Raw genomic sequence first — 22,340 nt, forward strand, 5'->3', positions numbered from 1 at the left:
GTACTAAAGATAAAATGCTTTGTGAAGACTTGTACATATTGAATTCGGTATGTTGGCTTTAGACTTGATGCTTTGTTGGATTTTGGTTTTGGCTTTAGACTTGATACAAATTATAATCGAGGAAAAGAAAGTCAAAATATGTTAATGGAATCAAATTCATCATTAATTCATGGGTTACTGATTAGAGGAAAGATAAGACCAATTGAAAGTGGGTTCAAAGTAAACAAAAGATGAATAATATAGCTTTGTATAAAGTGCTCAATATCTGAGCAACTGATTGGGTAAAATATTATCATTGTATAAAGTATTCATTAGCGAATTGAAAATTCAATGATATACATATGACAGACATAATGTTCTAAGCTATAACGCCATGCACTTCAATACAAAATGATTATATAGATAGCAGAGAACCAATTATCACGATAGAATTAGACGGAGAATCTCTCCCGAGAACTTGAATGATTTCTCTGTTTCTTCCAGACAGTGGTTCTTCTCCTCCCGAGTCCATTCCTGATAAAAAAACAAGGGAATTCCAAAAGGCTCTATTCAACTTACTTCAGCAAAGGAACCGTATGAAAAGAATTAAGAGAGTTCAAGAAACTTAAACTTACTTGAGCAACTTTATTCAACTTGTCCCTCACATTCTGCAACAACTGGGAAAGGTCACCATCCCATTTATAGAACTCCAACCCCTTGCTGTTAAGTAGCTTTTCAGCAACCTGTAAAAGTCAAGTTTAAGATGCTGGAAAGTAACATGCATTATTAATTTTTTTTCTAAGTGCAAAATAAGCGAATCCAAACATGTATGTATACAATTAGTAATATTGATTAATTACCATCAGCATAATAGTAGTTACACACAACAAAGAAAATAATGCACATAGAACATATGTAACACAACACAGCAAATATCTGTATATAGATACAACTATTGTGGGAATTGTCAAAATCTGACATACCAGCTTATATACATACCTACAAGCCTTGTAAAACTTTGTGAACTATTCCATTTAAAAGAAAGTCGAGATATTCCCACTTCATCAAAAACTTCACTATCTTTTTTACATCTCCAAGGAAATATATAGTAGTAGTAACATGCTACATGGAGAGGAGAAATGAAAAATATCCCCCAATGTGAATGTGCCATATTAATCATAAAACAGATGTTCCAGCCTAATAATGACACTCAAAAGTAAAAACCAAAGATGGGCTGCATAATTTAACCTTTTTTTTTGGCATGAATGGCAATTGGTTACCTTTTTCCCAATCATTCGACCACCGGCAGTATGGGCAAAGTAGATGTTGTAAAAGTGGCAAATGAAGGCTTGAGGATCCTTATGAGATAATTCCGTAAGATATTGTGCATAGGTAAGACCAGGAGAGGAAGGTTCAGGAATGGTATGACCTTGCTCCTTGAACCACTCCAAATCTTTTGCCAAACTAGCACACCTTTCCAATCCAGTATTTCTGAATTCAGCATCTATGAAAGACAGATGAAACCGTAAGCATTTAACAATCAGATTATTAGTTATGAATATGCTAAAGGAATGGAAAGCTGAGTGAACAAGACAATTAAGAACAAGTTCCAGAATATGAAGAAGCTTAAAGATATATGATAATTAGAAATCATATCTAATGCTTCTGCACTTGATTATGGACCTGATAAAGGCTTATTCTACAAGGTCCAATAAAGGAAAGCACACAAGGAATGGAATCTTCTATTAACGACGATCTTATCCAGACAGCTAAGCAGTTGCACTTGAACCCCCAATATTCCTAAGAGGCCCAGAAGTATACTCTTGTCAGGTAATTCATCTATAAATAAGGGGTTAAGCCAATAAAGTATAGACATTCTAAATCCTCTCTCTCTTAGCTGTCATTGTGTACACACCTCACGTCGTCTTGACTATGTTGATTATTATTGTGTACAGTGTGATCTGTCTACCATCAAAAATATCTCATTCATGGATATCTTGAGAAAGGGCACATAGATCCTATATAAAATATATCAGTTAGCCATCGGCCGGACATCTCTGTCTAAGAGACGGAACACATATTTTCCCACTAAATTACACAATAGAGAGTCATAGCAGCAAATGCAAAAACAACTCACATGAAGGATAAGCAGCCTCATCATCTTCAATGTCAATGATGTTCTCAAGTGTATGAAAAACCAAGTTGCTGTCGACGAGGAACCTTAAGTAACCATCAATGGTTGGGTCCCACTTGGTAACAGCTCTCTCCTCGGGTTTCGTGACCTCTTTCTCACCCTCCTTGGCCTGGTCCTTGGTATGCAACTTCATGGCTATGAACCTCATCTCCTCAACGAACCCCTTGGACTTGGACATCCCAAAAACACGACGATGATAATTTAGATGAGGTGATGATGAGACAGACACGGGTCTTGGGTCTTGTTATAAAGGGATTGGATTTGAGAAACAACAGGTGTAACTGCAAGCGACGCCATGATTGATGATTGGTATTGGAAGAAGAGAGTTGAGTGCACGAAATCTCTGATGTGAAGTGAAGCAGCAAATGAATTTAGATGATAAGAGTGTGTGACAAATGCGACACACGATAAATACAATTGAAGGTTCAAGCAGCAACCTTAGAAGAAAAAGCGACATAGGAGAAATAATAATAATAATAATAATAAAAAGATGCTTAGAAATGTTAAAATAATGGTATTAGATTGATACGGCAAAGGAGTTAGTGTGTGGAAATGATACGATTTAATCAATAAGCAGCAGAGACCACTGTTGCTGACAGGTCTGGTCTTGTCTTGTGCCTTCTCCTTAAATGGAAGGGATGGTTTTCTTTTCTCTATCCCAGCTTGCCACATATTTTATCTAATATGAAAATCTATCGAACATGTAATTGAACCGGTATACCGGTATAAACCGATGCGAACCGGTCAATTTTTGTATCTGGATGGGTCATGTATATTTATTTAAAATAAAATACAATACAATACGACGTCGTAGCTTTTAAAACAACAACATAGACAATATTTTTTAAAAACAAAAATTATGGAGCAATTTATTTTTCTTCTTACCCAATTAGGAATTCGAGTAGATAGAAAGAAGACGTGTTAAGAACAAGGGTTGAAATTTGAAAATGAGATCTGATAGTAGCATGTTGCCTTTTTTAAAAGAGAGAAAAAAACGAGGGAAATGGAGCAGAGAGAAAGGGCATTGCCAGTTATTGCAAATAAGTTATCTGCATTTTCTCAATTAGTAATTTGATATACCTTGATGTCTTACTAAGTAACAGCTCTTCATATATCTATACTAGCCCTCCACGCATTAGCATCGTCTCGTTCTTACTCTTGAGTTTAACCAATGAGTTTTCTAACTTGTTTTTATTGAGTATTCTAAGAAAATTTTGAATCTAAATTTCTGGATTTTATTACATGAAAGTTTAGAAAAAAATTCAATTATTTTCAATCATTACATTGAAACCTTAAATTGATTGCTTTTGAAAAATAAATTTTTAATGATTTATTGACAGAAAAATTGTTTGAAATCGTTTCCTATAACGAAGAAATTTCATTCATGAATGTATTGTTACGAAACATAATTTTCATATTGTGAAATTTTCAATCTTTCGTTAATCGATCTTGTTTCATTGATGTAAAGCGAAAATTAGTTTGGAAAATTTTTGTTCCCCTGTTGTTTTTCCATTTATGTTGTTTTTAATACAAAAATCAAACATTTTGTGTCAAGAAAAATCACAACGCTTGAAAAATCATTTTTTAAACATCCAAAACTCTCAAAAATCGCTCGAAAATATTCTGTTTTTGAACTTTGACGAAGCTCCCATTGCAAAACCCGATTTCGAGCGAGTCGACTCGCCAAAAGAAGAAGAAGATACTGCAATAAAGAAATCTCAAAAAATCTTAGGGATTAAGGTGAGATTGTGAGATAGGCATCTTATTTATACTTCTCACTAAAAAGTCCTACGAAATCCACACGATAGAAAATTCACTAAAACAGTCAGATTTTTAAATACCACAATATTATTTACCTTTGTTTAAAATTCTAATTGAATACTACTGGATTACAAACTCTAAATTTTTTTAAATCCTAATCGAATACCACATAACATTTTTTTAATCATTTAAAGTCCTAATTGTATACAAATAAATTTTTTTGTCCAAAAATAATCCTTTAAAATCACAATCCAATATACCTTAATTTTCAAACGGGTATTTTTTATATAAATTTTCAATTTAATCCTTAAAATACATTAGGACATTGTTCCAATGCCTCAATCCTTTGCACGTTGTTCCGAAAGATCTGGGTTATGATGCCCTGACCTCCTGAAATTATCTCCTCACCTAAGGTACTACAAACACACAGAAGTTCTAATCAAATGACAGTAACACACTCAAGCTTCTATGGAAATATAAATACCTGTTCTCAAAGAAGAGTTATAGTTAAACCAGACAGCATGAGATGAGTACAGATTTTGAGCAATGAATGTTGAAAAACATAAGGGGCCAAGGTCCTCTATGAGATAAAGGTGAGAATACTTCTTAAGAAAATTAACTAGTCAAATTATTCCAAATATTGTTTTGATACAAATATGAAATTAAAAGAATACATTAGATATACAATCACCATGAATTAAAAGCTGATTTTTGATATAATATTAAAACGACTAAGTACTCACTAATTAAGAGTCCGATCCGTACGAGATGTTTTATAAGGACCAAAAATAATACACCAAAATATCCCCACATGACCAAGGACAAAATCTGCTAATGCTCTTAACAACAAATGATGACAATATCTACTGTAATACTTTGCATAATTCAACAGTTTATAAAGTTAGCTACATGTAACTGCTCAAAATTCAAGGGATGATACAAATCTATGAAATTTACATTGCTATGTACAGAAATGGTAGCAAGTAGCAAATGAAGTGCCATTTTTCCTCCTGAAAAGAATATCAAAATCCCAAACTGCGCAAAAAAGGTCTAGGCACATGTGCACCATGCTCCCAAGTTGTGGCCGGCTAAAATCTACTTTGGCTTATCATTTCAGCTACCTCACCCATGACGCTTGCCCCTCTAATTTCTAATAGGCGCAGAGCCAAGTCTTCTTCATTCAAATGTCTTAATCCCTTGCTCACTCTCTTCAACATAGCCACATCAAGTTCCTCGATCCACAGTGGTGTGCAACTCACCATCAAGCTCATAATCCCAGACACATATGCAAGCCAAGTTGCACAATCACATCGAAGTGATATTTTCCCGTCTAGGGCATTCGCGAGAAATTCTAAATGAATCCCAAGAACCTTTGGTCGTCGTTTTGATGCTGGTGATGAAGAGTCGATACCCCAAGCAAATGTCCCACTAAGTACAGCAAAACATGCCAGTGCATAACCTCTCAGCATAGCAACCACAACTCCAGATTCTCCCACTTCGGGCTCCAACCCTTGGGCTGATAAAAACCAGGAAGGTAGAGTTTCTGTTATCAAAGATTGAACCAAATTTGAACCACCAGATATCCAAAGAAATGAAGCTCCGAGAAGAGCAGCATGCTTGACACGTGTCATTGATGCAGCAAGAGAAACCTGTCCATATCTCATTCCGTACTTGGTCTTCTTTAGTTTCTCCAATTCACCCTTTGGCAACCCACCACTTACTATATCTCTAACTGAAAGCATCAAAAGAGAGACAATTTCTTCTGTCAAGAACATGACATCTCTAATAGATCTGTATACTCTCAAGTAGAGAATCCCAGGAGCAACTGGAGAAATCCCTCCGAAGAAGTGAGAACCAAATCCATGACCAAGGAGGGCGCCAACACCACCTTTGTTATAAATACACGCAGAACCAAGCCCAAGGGTGGAGGTGAAGCAACTTCTTAGGAGCTGAACTACAGCATCCCTGCTGTGGTGGAAGACGGTTCCAGAAGCAGAGAATACAAAAAAGTCACCCCAACGCTTCACCTTCTGAGCCCACAAAGAACCTACAATAGGCATGCATGGCCAGGGGCAACCGGAAGAAAGGGCAATCAAAGATGGGCCAACCAAGACAAGGAAGCGCTCAGAAGATTTATCCAGTTTATATGTTATAGTGAGACTTAGAAAAGCCGCCAAAGGCAAAGGAAGTGTAGCTGGAGCATTCCCATCTGTTTGCAGCAGTTCAAAATGAAGTGTCAACAGATTGATATAATAAGCCGTATGTCCATATAAATAGAAAATCAAAACAAACTTAGCCTGCCACAAACTCAAAAGACAGTGAGTGGATAATTCTAGGTCAATCATACAGCAGAGTGCTAATTGAGATTTTATTCATCACCCATGAATTACTTCTGAAAAGAATTATGAATATGCAAAAAATGACTAGTTGGCCTACAGAGTGAAAATGACATAAATGCTGCAAGAATCACCAAGGAAAGGATAAATTGATCTTGTAAAGAAGGCACGGTATCTAAGGATTTCTGTTCAATTAATATTTCCACAGAACAAAACAAATAAAAAAATAAACCCACTAACCTATAGCGAGGCTTGGGACATCAACACCTGTGGCCGCTAGAATTTTCTTGATTTGTTGCTCGACAATGGATAAATTTGCTGCAGGGCTAGGCCAATCAGTTCCATTCATAAAAGCTGGCTTCCATATGCCTCGTGTTACTTCAGCTGATAAGTAGCTTACTATGGTAGCCAAAGATGCCGGAAGAAAATCAGCAAGATCTTTGAGACCTGAGATAAAAAGCAAGCACATAGTACTTAGTAACTTACTAAGCAAATAGCTTAAAAAAATTTAAAGAAAAAAGCATTGGCGACCCAATTTATTGCTTTCCTAAACTTACGATTATTATATTAACATATATTTAATCCAACAAGTTACAATCTAAAAGCCTAAGCAAGTTTAGGAGCTTGGAATTGAGTTACCAACCATAATTGGCCAGCCCTCAAACTTCTTTTCCTTCTCCTTGTAATTGTAAGTGATACAGCACCAGTAAAGAGATATACTCCGAAAGATAACATTGCATGTCCAACACAAACACTAGTATAGTTCCTAAAGCATGTAAAGCATTAATTCAAACCAAAAGCTTAAGCTATTAGGTGAATAACACACCCTCGTACAAAAGCCCATTGGGCTTGAAGGGTGGTCAATGCACAGACTCACCTACTTGTGCTAAGAAACTCCATAATATTCAATTATTTAATTTGGGGGGGGGGGGTGATGACGGTCGAATTTGTGACCACTTAGTCAAAAAGGCTCTAATACCATTAAAAGTGTCAATTCAACCCAAAAACTTAAGTTGTTAGATGAAGGCCAAATTAAGTTTTATAATATATTTCTCTAATAAAGAAAAAATAGTAAATTAATACATTCTGATACTAGACACTTTGGAAGCACCACTTGGATGCTTCCAATCATTTTTGGCCCCACATCAAAGGCACCACAATAGTATAATCATGAATCATCATCATGATTATCATTATCAACATCATCATTTTTGAATTATGTAATCTTTTTTAGGTGATGTTGTCTAGTACCCTTGGTCTTGTATCTGTTTCACCGATTCCTACACCTTTACCCCTTATGAACTTAACCAAATGTCAATGCACCAGAACATAAATCCTATATTATGAAACCCTATGATAGAAACTGGCTCAAGAATTTGGAATTGGGAATTGGAAAAATACATAAGATAAGCAGAATCTTGATTAAATCTTTCTTGATGAATTCCTTCCCTCAGAGAACATACGAGTTTTCTGATAAGAATAGTAGAAAATTACAAAGACTCTCTCTCTCACAACTCTCCTAACCTTGAGAAATCTTAGTGCCTGTTTGGATCCTCTCTTTTTTAAGCTAGAAGCTCCTTATAAGTATAAGCTAGGCCAAACAGGTTTTGAAAAAAGCTCTTATAACGAAAAGCTCTTTTTTTAATAATGAAGAAAAAAGCTGAAAACTAAAAGCTCTTAGGAGGAGCTTTTTTTTAAGCTCTTATCTGTTTTTCTTGAATTGTGTGCTTTTTTTAAAAATGAAGAGTGATAAAGATAGAGAGAGAGATAATTTTCTTGAAATATGTGCTTTTATTTAATTTTTAAGCTAAAATTTTTATGTAATTTCCAAACAGCTTTTAACTTCTTTTTTTAAGCTCTTTTTTTTAACTTTAGCTTATAAGTAGCTTCTAGCTTAAAAATAAGAGGATCCAAACAGGCTCTTAGTCTCTCACCTTGCTTCTCTTCTTACTAACTATCAGACCGTCTACATGTATTCCCTCCCGATATGTATAATCCCCATGACCTAACTAACTAATTATGTTGGTATTTCCCAAACTAGCCCTGTTAACCCCACTGTTTGGGAACTAACTAGGCTTAACTAACATTAGCTGGCCCACACAGTTCTTTGGGTCCACCATTATTTCTTCTAATCTGCTTCCTAAATAGGAGGTTCCTGACACCCTAAAATTTAATAAGGACGCTACCTACATTTAACTGAGAAATCTTTTAACAATATTGTTTTTATTTCACTGATAAATGAACTAGGATCATCAAGTAAATGAGTAGACAGTTGCCCTGAGATTTTGGTAGTTTAATATCTTTTTTGTTATAGAAAACATTTATACAGTCTTTTTCACTTGCTAAGTTATTCTAGCAATCAGAATTCATGTTCATTCTTCTTTTATCTGTTCACAGGATATCCTTACTCCACAGTTCTAACACTCATGTTTTAAAGCATAAAAGCCTCACTATAATCTTGAAATAGTTCTCATTGATACATAATGATAAAAGCAAATTAAAAAAGGCATGAATACATTCATGAGGAAGCTGGGCAAACCTGTAGCCAGTTCACGAGGAGAGAGTCTTCCATGAGCACAAGCTGTAAGAGCAGCGTCAAGAACAAATGGAGCTGCTTCAAGGATATCCCATGCAGGCACTTTGAGTTTCACCAAAGCTTCATCCAATGAAGAACCAGATGAATTGCTGCTTCCTGAAGTTGTAGGTGTCAATGATTGAGCACTTCTACTTATTTTCCTGCACATCATGCTTAGTAGGGCATCAACAGTCTGAAGAACAGACCCTCCAGGTGCAAGAGCAGAGCGGGTTGATGCAATACATTCTTGATGTTGTCGATACCAAATGTTTAATTTTGGAAAGGAATCCATAAATAAGGGCTCTAAAGAAAAAATTATCATTTTTGAAAATCTTTTGCTTCTTATTCGATCTCTTGGTGATTTCCCAAAGGATGCTAACATACAATTCCGAACCAATAAAAGGTATTCAGGACCTAACTGTGATCCTAATGCTGGAGTTGCAGCACCCCCCATCACATGTTCAAGAGGTGGATGATTAAACCGCCATAATCTCAGCAGGAGAATAAATGCATTAGAGAACACTGCATGGCAGGAGAGTTTTTCACCACTTGGGGCAGTCCATGAGACATTAGGAACACATGATCCAAAAGCCTCACATATTGGCATTAGAGCAGCTGCGAGTAGAGGAACCTGAAAGAAGATGTCAAAATGACTGCATAGAATCAGGAAACAAACTAAATGAAACAATAGTTTATCTACTAAACACCCCCTCCCTCCCAAAAAAAAGTTTTTCAAAATTGTCTTTGATTGATAATAACTTAAAAGTGAACTGAAGATACAAACTTTCTCTCTCCCCCTCTCTTTTTTGGGGAAGGGGGGTTCTTAAAATTACTTGTCCTTTTTATTAGTTTTTCTTTTCTTTTCTTTTCTTTTTTGAGTAGAAAAGATTGTAGACCACTTGCCATTTACATGTATGAATCAGAATACAAACTTTATTGAATTTTAACATACCCCACCATGTAAGGAGATTATCTGAACACTGTCTACGGGTGAAATTCCAACCAGAAGGGCATTCAAAAATGGAGCATGGCTAATCAAATGGCTTTCAGTCCCAGAGTACTTTGGGGGAACTGGAGGTGAGAGCAAATTTATGATGGAAAAAATGACATGTTCCTGTAAACAAATATAATCATTATAAACATGAAAAAAAAAACGAGGGAAAAAGAAAGGGAAGGGAGCAAAATGAACTAGATAAAGAACTAAGGAAATAAAAATATTCCAGTAAGATTTTCTAATTATGAGAAAGCCAAATGAAGTTGGTGTCGGGATCACCTGCACATTCCAACCTCGTACTAGAGATGCCCCACAAAGAATGGTAGCAGCAGATATCTTCTCTTCATCCGAGCCATTGATTGCAAATTCAAATATTTTCTCTATTTCTGCTAAGCTTCCATTAAATCCATGAGCTTAAATTCAGTTGCAATACCACTAGTAAATATACAAAAAAGAGCATCTGATATAACTGAAATCAGGAAATAGAAAGGTGTAACTGAAGCCCAGGAATTAGGCAATACTACAGCCAATTTTTAGACAGCTACCACTTTCAAACATATACGTCTCCATTAGTGCTTTAATACTTAATGTGTCAGTGCCTATTTAATATCTATGTATCTATAGCTACTTTGCCTCAGAAAGGGCATGGGCAAAGGGCAAATCTCGGTACACAAGGCTCCTCGACTTGTGAGGGTAGAAGCAAGGATAGATTGTACGCAGCCTTACCCTTGTAATTTTACAAAGAGGTTGTTTCCCAGACTCGAACTCGTGATCTTTCGGGCACAAGCAGCAACCTTATCACTGCTTCAAGGCTCGCTATCCTAATTTGCCTCAAAAACGAGTAACTTTCTCTTTTCTATTCCAGATGAAATAAGTCCCTTTATCCAAGATACCTAGGAGTAATAAAGCCCATATACTAGGCATCAACCTGCCCAGGCTGTATTAAGAAAAGGTAGTCAACAAATACTTTGCCTCAGAAATAAGTAATTTTCTCTTTTCTATTCCAGATGAAATAAGTCCCTTTATCCAAGATTCCTTGGAGTAATAAAGCCTATAGACTAGGTATTAACCTGCCCAGGCTGTATTAAGAAAAGGTAGTCAACAACTTTGATATATTAGAAATGGTATATCTAATTATCTGACACTTTAATATTAATCCTTTATTATGTATTTTACATGCCATACTCATCATTTTTTTTAAAATATCATAAATTCATAATATATTTTAAAGACTTAAATTTTTTGATAAGAAGTATTTATCGAAGAGAAGAGAAATTCAGAGCAGTAAGATCAGGAATCCTCCTCACAACAACTAATAAAAGAAACAGGATAACATAAAAGCATCAGCTCAAAAGAGCTCTCCAATTCCTCTGAATGAGCAACAACGAAAGCACTTTAGGAGAAAAAAAAAAACATGTACATGAGCATAAACCCACAAGGAAACAAGGAAAAGAATCTTACCCAAATAAGATTTACATTTTACATTAAATATAGAAAAAGACATTCATACTCTTCTTTATAAATGCTTGTGTATGATAGAAAGAGAGGTGAGGATGAGGAAGAATAAATTTCCTTTTTTGGGGGGGGCGGTGGGGGGGGTGTGAGGTACATCAAGGTTACCACAAGTTGAACTTATGACCTTTACCCAAATCAACACCAATCTCAACCATTTCAGTTTCAGGATGAATAAATTTCATGCTAATGCAATTTTCTATAACAACTATAAAAAGTTGTAGAGTGAAAAAAAAGAATGGCCCATTACCCAACACAAAGAACTGCACAGGGTAACCACAAGCATGGGCATTAGACAAGAAGCAGCAAAGCTTTCCCTTAAGTACAATACTATATCGTGTTGGCTAATACAAATTGATGCAGGATAAATTTTGTAGAAAAATTAGCATGTGCTGAGAGATATCTAGAGATTAATTGGGTGAGTAAGAGAGAATAGAACACACAAAAAAGTAGGCTGATATTCAGGCCTGAACGTACAAGGAGAGATAAGAAACCCTACTTTCCAAAAAATTGAATCTGAAGTCCAATTACAGCTTTAACACTTGTCATGTAACCAACTCTCCCAAAAACTTAAACTGTTAGGTGAAAGCAGTTGAATAGTTTATATTTTATATTATATTTTTAATACAATACGACAAGCCTAGAGCAGTGGTAAAACTGCTCATTTGTGACTAAAAGGTTACAGGTTCGAATTCAGAAAATAGTCTCTTTGCAAATATACAAGGAAAAAAGTTGTGTGTAAAAATTACTCTCATCCTACCCTTGCTAATTGCGGTTTAATGGCGTGTAACTTTTTTATTATATTTCTTACGCGCACTCGCAAAAGAGCCCATTGGGATTGAATGATGGATGATGCACAGACCTACCTACTCGTGGTAAGAAATTTCATAATATTTATTAGAAGATTATTAGAAGAATGGGGGGCACCAAGGATTCTGATGGATGAATGATTTTATATTTTATATTATATGTCTAACACATACAAGGCAAATCCCAGTACACAAGGTTCCCTACTTTGTAAGGGTAGGAGTGAGGACTGATTGTATAAAACCTTACCCTTGCATTTTTACAAGGAGGTTGTTCCTCAGACTCAACTTGTGACCTTCCAATAAAAAAAAAAGCACCCTTACCACTTCTACAAAACTAGCCTCCTTCATACAAATTATAAGAAAATAAGTTAAATATGAAATCCTAAATCCTACGAAATAAAGTCTAATCTTGACTATTCACAGTAAATGAAGTAAAAGGACACACAAAACCTACATTAAAAAGCCCAAAATACTCACACTACTGATGCATGAAGAGTGATCTTGGTCAGCGGAGTGAGAGGCACCAACCAAGGGTTATTCATAAGTAATAAAAATTTAGAACATTCTAAGATACATCGAATGAAGGTTGCTAATGGAATTTATAATACAATTCAACGGATTCAAAGGCACTGTAAAGAACCTTGGGATACACCACCCCAAAAGCTAGCTCAAAGGGTGGGAGTGCTCAAGGCCTTATAAACTTCACATTAGTTGCACATACAACCAATGTGGGACTATATATCTCAACACGCCCCCTCACACGATAGCCCATTGAGCTTGAAGAGTGGATGATGCAACAGGCCCAGCCTACCTGTGCTAGGAAATTCCACAAGAGAAAGGGGGAGCAGCGAGGCTCTGATACCATGTAAAGAACCTTGGGATACACCACCCCAAAAGCTAGCTCAAAGGGTGGGAGTGCTCAAAGCCTTATAAACTTCACATTAGTTGTACATACAACCAATGTGAGACTATATATCTCAACAGGCACATAGCAGCTTTAAAGAGAATTAACATTTAAAAATCCAAGGGGAGAACACAACCAAGAGGAAGGAGCTGTAGTGAAAAGGAAACAAAATGGGAAACAAAAAAACTAGATGATATAATATTTCTTGAGTTTGTCATTGTTGTTTTGCCATTTTGGAAAGAGCATCTCTCACAAAGAGTGCAAGTGATCATGAAAAGCTATAAGTCCTGTTTATATGAATAAACAAAACCATCTGAACCAACCAAGTTCCCTATGGAGAGGGGGGAGGGGGGGATGGGGACAAAAGTGATATATGTTATATGAGGTAGCAGCATACCAGGAAGCAGGAGTTGCAGCTAAGACATTAACCAATGGAGGAGTTAGTGATGATCCCTTCATCAATGATGACCAGCTAGGCAAATGGTTAGGAATGCTATGAGGTAGTTGATTGCAAGGTGCACTCACATAACCAGGCCAGAAATAAGCTGAGGTATCAAGCAGATGTCTTGCAATACAAGCCTCAATAATCAGATGCCATAAGTTACCAGCTGCAAGAAAACACAAAATATGAAGTGTCACTCTCAAAGAGGTATGATTAGGGGTCTAAAACAAACATCAAAAGGCCTATACGAGACCAGCACAACTGAGAAAAAATAAAAGAAGGAAACAATAAAACTAGATCATTTGTCAAGAACCAAAAGTCCCAAAAGCTTAGGGAGGTAGGCGACATGTGAATGGTTTTATATTACATCCTACCTACCCCTTCATGCAAGAGTCTTTTGACCTTGAAGCGTGGACAATGCATTTGCACCAAAATTTAACTTTATATTTTAAGATGGAAGCGGCAAAGATCGAACTCTAGACCACTTGGTCATAGAAGCTCTGATACCATGTCGTGAACTAACAATTCTAAAAGCTTAAGTTGTTAGGTGAAAATACATGAATGGAATTATATTACCTCTCTAACATCATTGACAACAAAAATATGATTAAATCCTATGGAACCAAGCTAAATTAAAAACAATAAACTATTGATGACAAAAATTATGATGGCCAAGACTGAGATAGAGAGGAGGGGCAGGTCATGTACCCCTGAAAATTCATTAAGGAACAATTAACAGCATAAATTGAAGCATACATATAATACGGACCATCTTGCATTTATATGGGTTTAGGATAAAGGTGATGTTTATAAAGATACAATTGGAAAATTTTGATTTTAATTATTCTTAAAGGGTTCGCTTTTTCTGCAATTACTGCAGATAAGTTATCTGCAGTGAGCCCAATACGATGTCGTTTTGGAACAGAAATCATGGTATTTTTTTAATTTTAATTTATTTCAGAGTTATAATAGTCTTTATATTTATAATTTTTTAAGATTTCAATCCCAAAACGACGTCGTTTTGGGAATAAATGTAGATAACTTATCTGCATTTAGTGCAGAAATATTTTTCCCAGTCTTAAAACCCTCCCTCTTTTTATATTTTAGGCTCTTATTCTGCTTGTGTCTGCACATACTACAGGAAAAAGGATACATATCAAAGTGCAACTATTTACATGAGTTCATTCAGTAACCAACAAATTGACATATTTATGTTACCAAAAGCAATTACTTACAGTAGTTTGTGGGCAAGTCATTAACATTCATACTTTCAAAGTATCCATTATGTCCTGACACAAACATAATAGCCTTTATAGCAGCTTGATTGGCTACCCAAATAACAGATTGAGGTGGACTGAGTAAACCCTGATAATCACCCAATAGCTGTAAGCTGATAACCAATTCCCCACGACGCTCTCCCAAAGTCTGTTTGTCTTTCATTTGATTTGCTGGGTTACGCTCAGCTTCTTCAATCAGTTCACCTTCCTCTTCTTCGATAATATTAGCAACTACAAGGGTTGTAATGCACAACAACATACACAAGCAGGTATCAAGGCGAGGCACAGGACCCTCACTTGGGTCCCTCTCCTAAAAGAACAAGAAAAAAAATAGAAAAAATAGAAATCTTTAAACAAGTGAATAGAGTCCAGCAGCATGCAAATTTACAGTGTCACATCAGCTAAATGTAAATCTACCAACAAAATCAAACTAGAGCTTAAATGAAATGCTGCATTATCTTTCACTTTGATGACTGAATTTAACATATAACCACATCTTACACGTTTCTAAGTTTATCAAGCTATTACTCAAAAAAGAATTAAAAAAAAAGGTCATCCCACCCAAAATAATAAAATCACTAGACTGCATTTCCTTCCAGGAATTCCCTTTCACCCCAAGAAAAGAAATCAGCAACTACAAAATATTTACTTAATCAACTTCCCTTGGACCATATCTTACCCTTTGAACAAGTCGCAGTGCAGCGATCCATAAACCTAAAAAAGCATTGTGCCATGCAGTACCATTAACTGCCTGTAAAGCCTTCAACAACCCTGCAAAAAGCCAAGAATCACTTAAACTAAATAACTCACTATTACTTGAAAAAGCAAACGTCTTATAATATAGATAGATGCCAGATACACTTAAGTCCAGCAAGAGTTATGATATTTGTGAATAGTCGCATACCAGTAAGACATTCAACAGCACTAGTTTCCGCGACATGATCGCCATCCATAGCATCCTCGAGGATAAGATCAATAGGAAGCCAAAGCGAGGACCAACTATCATGATGAGATTGAACAGCACAAGATATCTGAGAGCCAGCACTAGCAGCCATGACGGCATTAAGTTCGAGCTTAGGTGTTGTCTTCCATTCAGGAGACAAAAGCTTAAGCCCATTGGACTTGAAATCCAAAGGCAAAAGCGACTCTGCAGTGACATGTTTCAAGTTCTTCAAAACCAACGAGTTTGCCGCAAGTCGCTGCAATTGGTGAGCGAAAGGTACCCAATGTATTGGCCTACAAACAAACAAATAAATAAATAAATAAACAAAAGGGGAAGGATATTGTAACAACCAATTAGTGTTACTACCAATGTTACTACCAATGAATTTCACCGATATGTTGATCCAATGGTTATATTTATTTCCATCTTTATATGGTTATGATTCTCCATATTTAATACTTTATATTTATTTTCACCTTTGTATGGTTATAATATTATATTTAATGCTTTCATATTCATTAAATATGAGAAATCATAACCATAGAAAGCACTACATATGAGAAATCATAACTATACAAAGGTGTAAATAAATATAACCGTTGGATTAACATAATCAATTTAACGGTGAAATTGATTGGTAGTAACATTGACTGATGTTACAATATCCTATCCCTAAACAAAAAACCCTTCAATGAACATCCTAACTAACTGGTAATGAAAAAAGTAAAAAAATAATGAAAGACGTTACATGTTTCGATGAACCAAGGAAAGGATCCTTGAAGTGACTTTGTTTCGAAGAAAGTGTGCAATCATCTCAATAGCCATTGCTGTGTTTTTCCTATGCAAACCCTCCTTGTGATCGGTGAAGTAGTTAGAACCATCCATCATCGTTACATCAGTATCACCGAATCCGTTTAGCCATCTAGATTTACTGTGTTCAAGTAAACCTTCATCGGCTAATGATGCTTCGAGTAACTGCGACACAATTGCGAAGACGAAATGAACAAGAACAACTCCAGGTTCGGGTTCGGGTTCGGAGGCATATACTTGGGAAAGGCGAAGAACATGATGAATGGATTTCATGACCTTATGATAATTAGGAGAATGGATATGAGAAGAGAGTGAGAAAGCGTGTCGGTTGAGAAGCTCCATGTAGAGTGTGTAAGCGGCAGGGTGGAGGTGTCGTTTCGTGTGTTGAAGAACCGTCGTTGAGAGGAGAGCGAGGACGAGTAAAGGAGGGACAATCCTAACGGCCATGGCTTTCTCGAGAAACTTCCACGTGATAGGCACGTGATTTTCCCAACAGATGTGAGAGACGAGTCGGTGCGCTAACTCGACGGAAGGTAAGGACACTCCGGCGGAGTTGAGGGTTGAGGTAACCTGAATTGACCATAGCAGAGGGTCTGTTTTCTTCTCCTGCGCCCACTTCGTAAGCTCCAGTACACCCTCCCACACACCTTCTCCCCCCATCTCTTCTTCAATTTTCAACTAACTAGTAACTACACAGTAACCAACCCTCTCTCTCTCTCTCTCTCTCTCTCTCTCTCTCTCTCTCTCTCTGTGTGTGTGTCTCTGAATCTCTAATAAAACTCAAAATTTTGAAAAGTCCGCTTCGGAGGCGTGTAAAAATCGAAGAACCCTCCTCTGTCTTCCATCTATCACTTTCATTGTCAAATTGAGACTTTGAAATTTTGATGTTATTCCTTTTAAATAAATACTTTAAATAAAGTAACAAAAACAAAATTGAAATTGACGAATTGTAGTCGTCAATGGGAAAACCGAATTTTTTTTTTTATTTAAACTAATTCATTAAGTTATTATTATATACTAATGAGATAAGATTACGATTTTTTAAAAAAACTATTATAGCACGAAACCAAACTTGGTTGGTGCTATTATATTTTTAAAATTTTATTTAAATTGCTTAGAATGCTAAAGCATGTGCCCCTCGCATTTCTTTTAAGTATAGAATCAGATCGTTGATTACAAAAAATCTTGATTCGATTCTTGTCTCTCAACATTGAACCAAACGTTAACAGCAACTTAGCTAAAAACTGGTTTTGTTAGATTCAATTGGACTGGATTTTTGTGTGCTATGGTGCACTGGCACTATTTCAAAGAACAAGTCGTGGGATGCCACGTGGAGTTGTTTATTTATCCCTTATAAATAAATTTATGATGCTACTGTTGCATCTAGATTCAGTGCATTTCATCAATGGAAACATTATACGTCAAAGGAGAGAGAGAATTTGACATAAAAAAAAAAAAGAATTTTAGCTAACGCATGATGTTTTCATAAATAAGTTGTACTAAATTTTTGGTACAACAGTAACCTAATGATTTATTTGTCCCGTGAGACATAGAAGTTGCAGCTTCATTGCATTACATTGGGAAATATTGATGACAAAGAATGAGATTGGTGGCGTGGAAAATGGACCCTTATCAAAAGGGAAGAGACACGAGGAAAAATCCCAATGTTTTAAGTATTTTAGTACCATTGGTTTCAGTTTGGGAAATGGAACGAGTTTGCCTTGTCATAATTAGAATAATTGAGTTGATGGGTATTTATTGGTTTGCATTTATTTCTTTTAGGGTGTGTTTATTATAAGCATTTCAAAAGGATTATTGGTAAACCTTCTTTGATCAACGCAATTATCATGTTTGGTAGAAGAAATAAAAATCAGTTCTCGGATATCCAAAGATTACCGGTAATTTAATTTATAAAGAAAAGTCACTATTCAGAATACCAAAAATAATATCGTAATTCAGAATATCAAGTAAAGGAAAAGCACAACAATAATTTTTGAGACAAAAATACCCCAACACACATAAAAGTCTAGACTCAATCTGTCAATTACAAAAGATAAAAATAGTTTAGAGTTGTTTTGTAAAATAACCTCATATTCCAAGTCATATTTCGTGCTAAACCAAACATGGAATCAGTAATTTTTATCTAATATTCCTAGTAATATTTTGGCGAACCAAACACCTTTTTCGTAAGATTCCAAGTAAACTCAATTTCTATTGTATTCCCATTAATCATAATTCTCAAATACCAAAAAATTTCTCTTGTACCAAACACATCCTTATTGTCATTTAGGCGGGGTATTTATTTTGATTCAACTAGCCATTTTGCATTATGCATTATGTACGGTGGATACTGTACGATTATTTTGGCTCTAAACCGAACCATGGACTGCAAATGTACGGCCGATTGTGTTTTCAGTTGTTTGTTTTCAAAATTCATAAAAATATCGTTTTGGAAGTAAATATAAATAATTTATCTGTATTAATTGTAGAAATATTTTTCTAAAATTATGTTATAAAATAGTTTACAGAAACTATTTTTCAGAATAAAAGAAGAAAAAATCTGTTTTATAAAATTATTTTTAAGAGTTTTAATATTAAAAGAAAACAAATTATTTAATAATTTCATTCTGAAAACATGTTTTCGAAGTAAAAATAAAAATAAAAACTCATTTGTTTAGTAAGTTTTTCCTAATTTTATTTCATGATTTTCTTTATTTATATTTAAATTTTTAGATATATATTAATAAAGTAGGAAATTGAAATTTTAAAAAGGAGATCAAACCTTCATTGGTGTGAGAATTATTAATTTTGCATTATGTGGACATTTTCGTTTATATGCAGTCATTTTTTTTTATTTTCCCTTTTAAGATTTTTTTATAAAAAATTACTAACTCCGTTTGGGTTAACTTAGATCCAATATGCTTGGGTTAACTTAAGTTCTCTATGAATCCATTACCACTTTTCTCTCTGTTTTGTATGCTTATCCTTGCAAGTGAATCAGCACCCACTTACAGTGCCTATTACTGAACATATCACGTCTCTGTTCTAAAGATACACAGTTAGTTGATAATCTGGTACAATGTGTGTACGTTGTGTTACTCCGACAGCATTTTTAATAAAATTGTTCTAAGATTTTCATTCAACGATAAAGGAAGCATCATAAACTTGAATCATGACCAACAAATATCGTGGAAAGATAGCTACATGAAATGAGATTGAGTGCCGAGATGGAGGTGATAAGATTTCTCAAAAGAATAAGATAAAATTATGATAGGAGAATACAAACACATTATTTATAATTTTTATTAGTACGTCATTATTTACAATCTTTTTTTTTTTTTTGATAACAATTATTTACAATCTTACCATTAATGAAAAAGTGTTTTGTTTCTTTCAAAATTAAAAATTAGAAAAAGCCAATAAGACGCCCTCATTTGATAAAAAAAAAAAGTAGAAGTTCTTATATCCGACTTAATGTTTAAAGGCCCGTTTGGATGGGTTTTTTTTTCTCTTCAAAAATTATTTTTTTTCAAAAAAAAAAAACACTTCTCACTTAAGTTTGTTTGGATGTCTGCTTTAAAAAGCAGTAGTCACAAAAAAGTCAAAAATCTATTTTTTTTAGAAGCTAAAAATTTTAAATTTTAAAAAAAACAGAAGTCAAAAGGCAAATATTTTTTCAAAAACTGAGTATTTTTATGAAAATATAAATAGTTTTAACTTTTGTAAAAAATACTATTAACATAAGGAAGAGATAAAAGCTACTTTTTCTTGAAGGCGAAACAAATCGGCTCTAAGATGTGTGGACTAAATATATATATATTTTTAAGTTAAAAGTTACTCTTAAGTTAAAATTAATAAAAAAAATTAAAAAAAAATAAAAGTTATTGAGTGATTATATGAAAAATTTAGCTTAAAAATACATATTTCAAGAAAAATTAATAAGAATTTAAAAAAAATTCCTAATAAGAGCTTTGGTTTTTGATTTTTTTCTTTATTATAAATAAAGAGCTTCTTTTTATTATAAGAGATTTTCTCAAAGTTTATTTTTTCTACAGTTACTGCAGATAAGTTATCTGCAGTAAGCCAATACGACGTCATTTTGGGATGGAAATCATGGTGTTTTTGTAATTTTAATTTATTTCAGGGTTATAATAGTCTTTATATTTATAATTTTTTAAGATTTCAATACCAAAACGACGTCGTTTTGAAAATAAATGCAGATAACTTATCTGCATTAACTGCAGAAACATTTTTCCCATATATATATATATGGGGTTTATATTTTTTTATGTAACAGGAAGTATCTTTTCTCATGTTGATGATACAAAAGTCTTGTGGGCTCCACCATTTAAGTAATCAAAAAATAAAAAAAAATAGATGACACGTTTTTTATGTATCAGTAGGAAAAATTTGGCCTCTCCTGCAACAAGAGAAACATATTCCCCATATATATATATAGAGAGAGAGAGAGAGAATATGTCTCTTCAACAGCAGGAAAGAGAAGTTATCTGCAACATTCACATACTTTTCAGGATACGGTTCCGTATCCTGAAAGCATGTGTCAGCTGGAGATAACTTCTCTCCAGAAACAGTAGATTAATAGAACCCCATATATATATATATATATATATATATATATATATATATATATATATATATATGATAGGTTATACTTAACCCTATTTTCGTTTACAACATCTTACAACCATATCTTAACCGTTGATTTTTGTCAATCAACAGTTATCATTTATTGCGAATTAATAATTAATTAATACATTTTATTTGCGAAAATCTTAACGATTGATTCACGGAAATCAACGGTTAAGATATAGGTTGTAAACGAAAATAGATTGTGTTTTCAGTTGTTGGCTATTCAAAATTGTACAGCCTTAATACTATAACTGAAATGCATGTACCAAGCAGTTTGATCAAAAAACTTTTTCATTGCAAAAATAATATGTACAAGGGAACGGAAAAGAAAAATGAATTAAACAGTACTGAAAATAAACTAGCATTTAACAACTAAGATGGTTTTCTCCTTTTTACTACGGACGTCTGCTGTCCTTCTGAGCACCTCCAGCTTCTTTGGCTTCATTAACTTCCTCTTGTGTGAGGGGTCTCCTCTTGAGCTGATCTCTCAATCTCAATACTTCAGCTGTAGGTAGCCATTTCTCAGCATCCTTCAGTAGATCAGTGATTATGGCAACGAGGTAATTGATGGTGGACCTCATCATTGTCCTGCCAGTGCGAATGTGGACAATCTGCCCTTCAACATCCAACAGCCTCATTTCCAACTCATAAATTCTCCCCTCCAAAAATGTTCCAAAGGCTTTGAGCGCTTCTTTGGTTTCTTTTCTTTCTTCGAAATGTTTGAGGAGGAGCTTGCTGAGCAAGTGTTCAGCTCTATGGTTGTGCAAGGACTTGGAAAGTATTAGGGAGTCAGAAGCTCTTCTGATTTCTCCCTTGACAGCTTGAAGTGTTGATGCATAAGAGGCAGCACTGGTTTCCTGGATGGTTGTCCTAATGCTACTGAGTGTTGTTCTCTCTCTTCCTTCTGTTGTTCCTGGAAGTTGTTGAAGGAAGAAGAGAGTTAGTCCAATCCGTCCCTTAGGGTTTTCAGCTCTTCATTGGTGCTTGTCATATCAAGTTGGGGAACTAATTATTTTGCTGGCAACGGCTTTTCTATCCTCTTCCCCATCATTTCAAAGATCTCAGCAATCTCAATTTGTGACTTCTATTTAGTTGGGAGGGGGATTGCTGTAACAGGGGAGGAAATGGTCTGTTTGCTATGCTGGCTGCTGCTA

At 34.9% G+C, this 22,340-nt stretch overlaps 2 protein-coding genes across 2 annotated transcripts; both read right to left on the reverse strand.

The window, feature by feature from the left end:
• Positions 1–248: 248 nt before the first annotated feature.
• On the reverse strand, positions 249–2,590 carry LOC133284410 (heme oxygenase 1, chloroplastic-like). The gene is made up of 4 exons (XM_061481417.1): positions 2,117–2,590; positions 1,260–1,483; positions 615–722; positions 249–513 (listed from the first exon to the last, which is right to left on the reverse strand). Exons 1-4 carry the CDS (start codon positions 2,349–2,351, stop codon positions 421–423), a joined length of 660 nt encoding a protein of 219 aa, XP_061337401.1. The 5' UTR covers positions 2,352–2,590; the 3' UTR covers positions 249–420.
• A 2,053-nt stretch (positions 2,591–4,643) lies between these two features.
• Positions 4,644–17,246, reverse strand: LOC133284376 (mediator of RNA polymerase II transcription subunit 33B-like). The gene is made up of 10 exons (XM_061481375.1): positions 16,475–17,246; positions 15,688–16,019; positions 15,463–15,554; positions 14,742–15,093; positions 13,462–13,672; positions 10,119–10,233; positions 9,798–9,959; positions 8,810–9,476; positions 6,511–6,717; positions 4,644–6,143 (listed from the first exon to the last, which is right to left on the reverse strand). The coding sequence occupies exons 1-10, from the start codon at positions 17,194–17,196 to the stop codon at positions 5,023–5,025; spliced, it is 3,981 nt and encodes a 1,326-aa protein (XP_061337359.1). The 5' UTR covers positions 17,197–17,246; the 3' UTR covers positions 4,644–5,022.
• Positions 17,247–22,340: the final 5,094 nt, after the last annotated feature.

This window comes from Gastrolobium bilobum, unplaced genomic scaffold (assembly GCF_033153095.1).
Source record: "Gastrolobium bilobum isolate Gb01-03AN ecotype WA unplaced genomic scaffold, APGP_CSIRO_Gbil_v1 utg19213, whole genome shotgun sequence".
Lineage (NCBI taxonomy): Eukaryota > Viridiplantae > Streptophyta > Magnoliopsida > Fabales > Fabaceae > Gastrolobium > Gastrolobium bilobum.

Excerpts from the sequence above, each read along its gene's own strand:
- LOC133284376 (XM_061481375.1), bottom strand. The coding sequence starts at position 17,196 with ATGGGGGGAGAAGGTGTGTGGGAGGGTGTACTGGAGCTTACGAAGTGG. Across the intron at positions 9,477-9,797 it reads TAATCTCCTTACATGGTGGG|GTTCCTCTACTCGCAGCTGC; the intron begins GTATGTTAAAAT and ends ATCTTCTTTCAG. Across the intron at positions 6,144-6,510 it reads TGTCCCAAGCCTCGCTATAG|ATGGGAATGCTCCAGCTACA; the intron begins GTTAGTGGGTTT and ends TGCTGCAAACAG.
- LOC133284410 (XM_061481417.1), bottom strand. The coding sequence starts at position 2,351 with ATGTCCAAGTCCAAGGGGTTCGTTGAGGAGATGAGGTTCATAGCCATG. Across the intron at positions 723-1,259 it reads GTCGAATGATTGGGAAAAAG|GTTGCTGAAAAGCTACTTAA; the intron begins GTAACCAATTGC and ends TGACTTTTACAG. Across the intron at positions 514-614 it reads AGTTGAATAAAGTTGCTCAA|GAATGGACTCGGGAGGAGAA; the intron begins GTAAGTTTAAGT and ends TTTTTTTATCAG.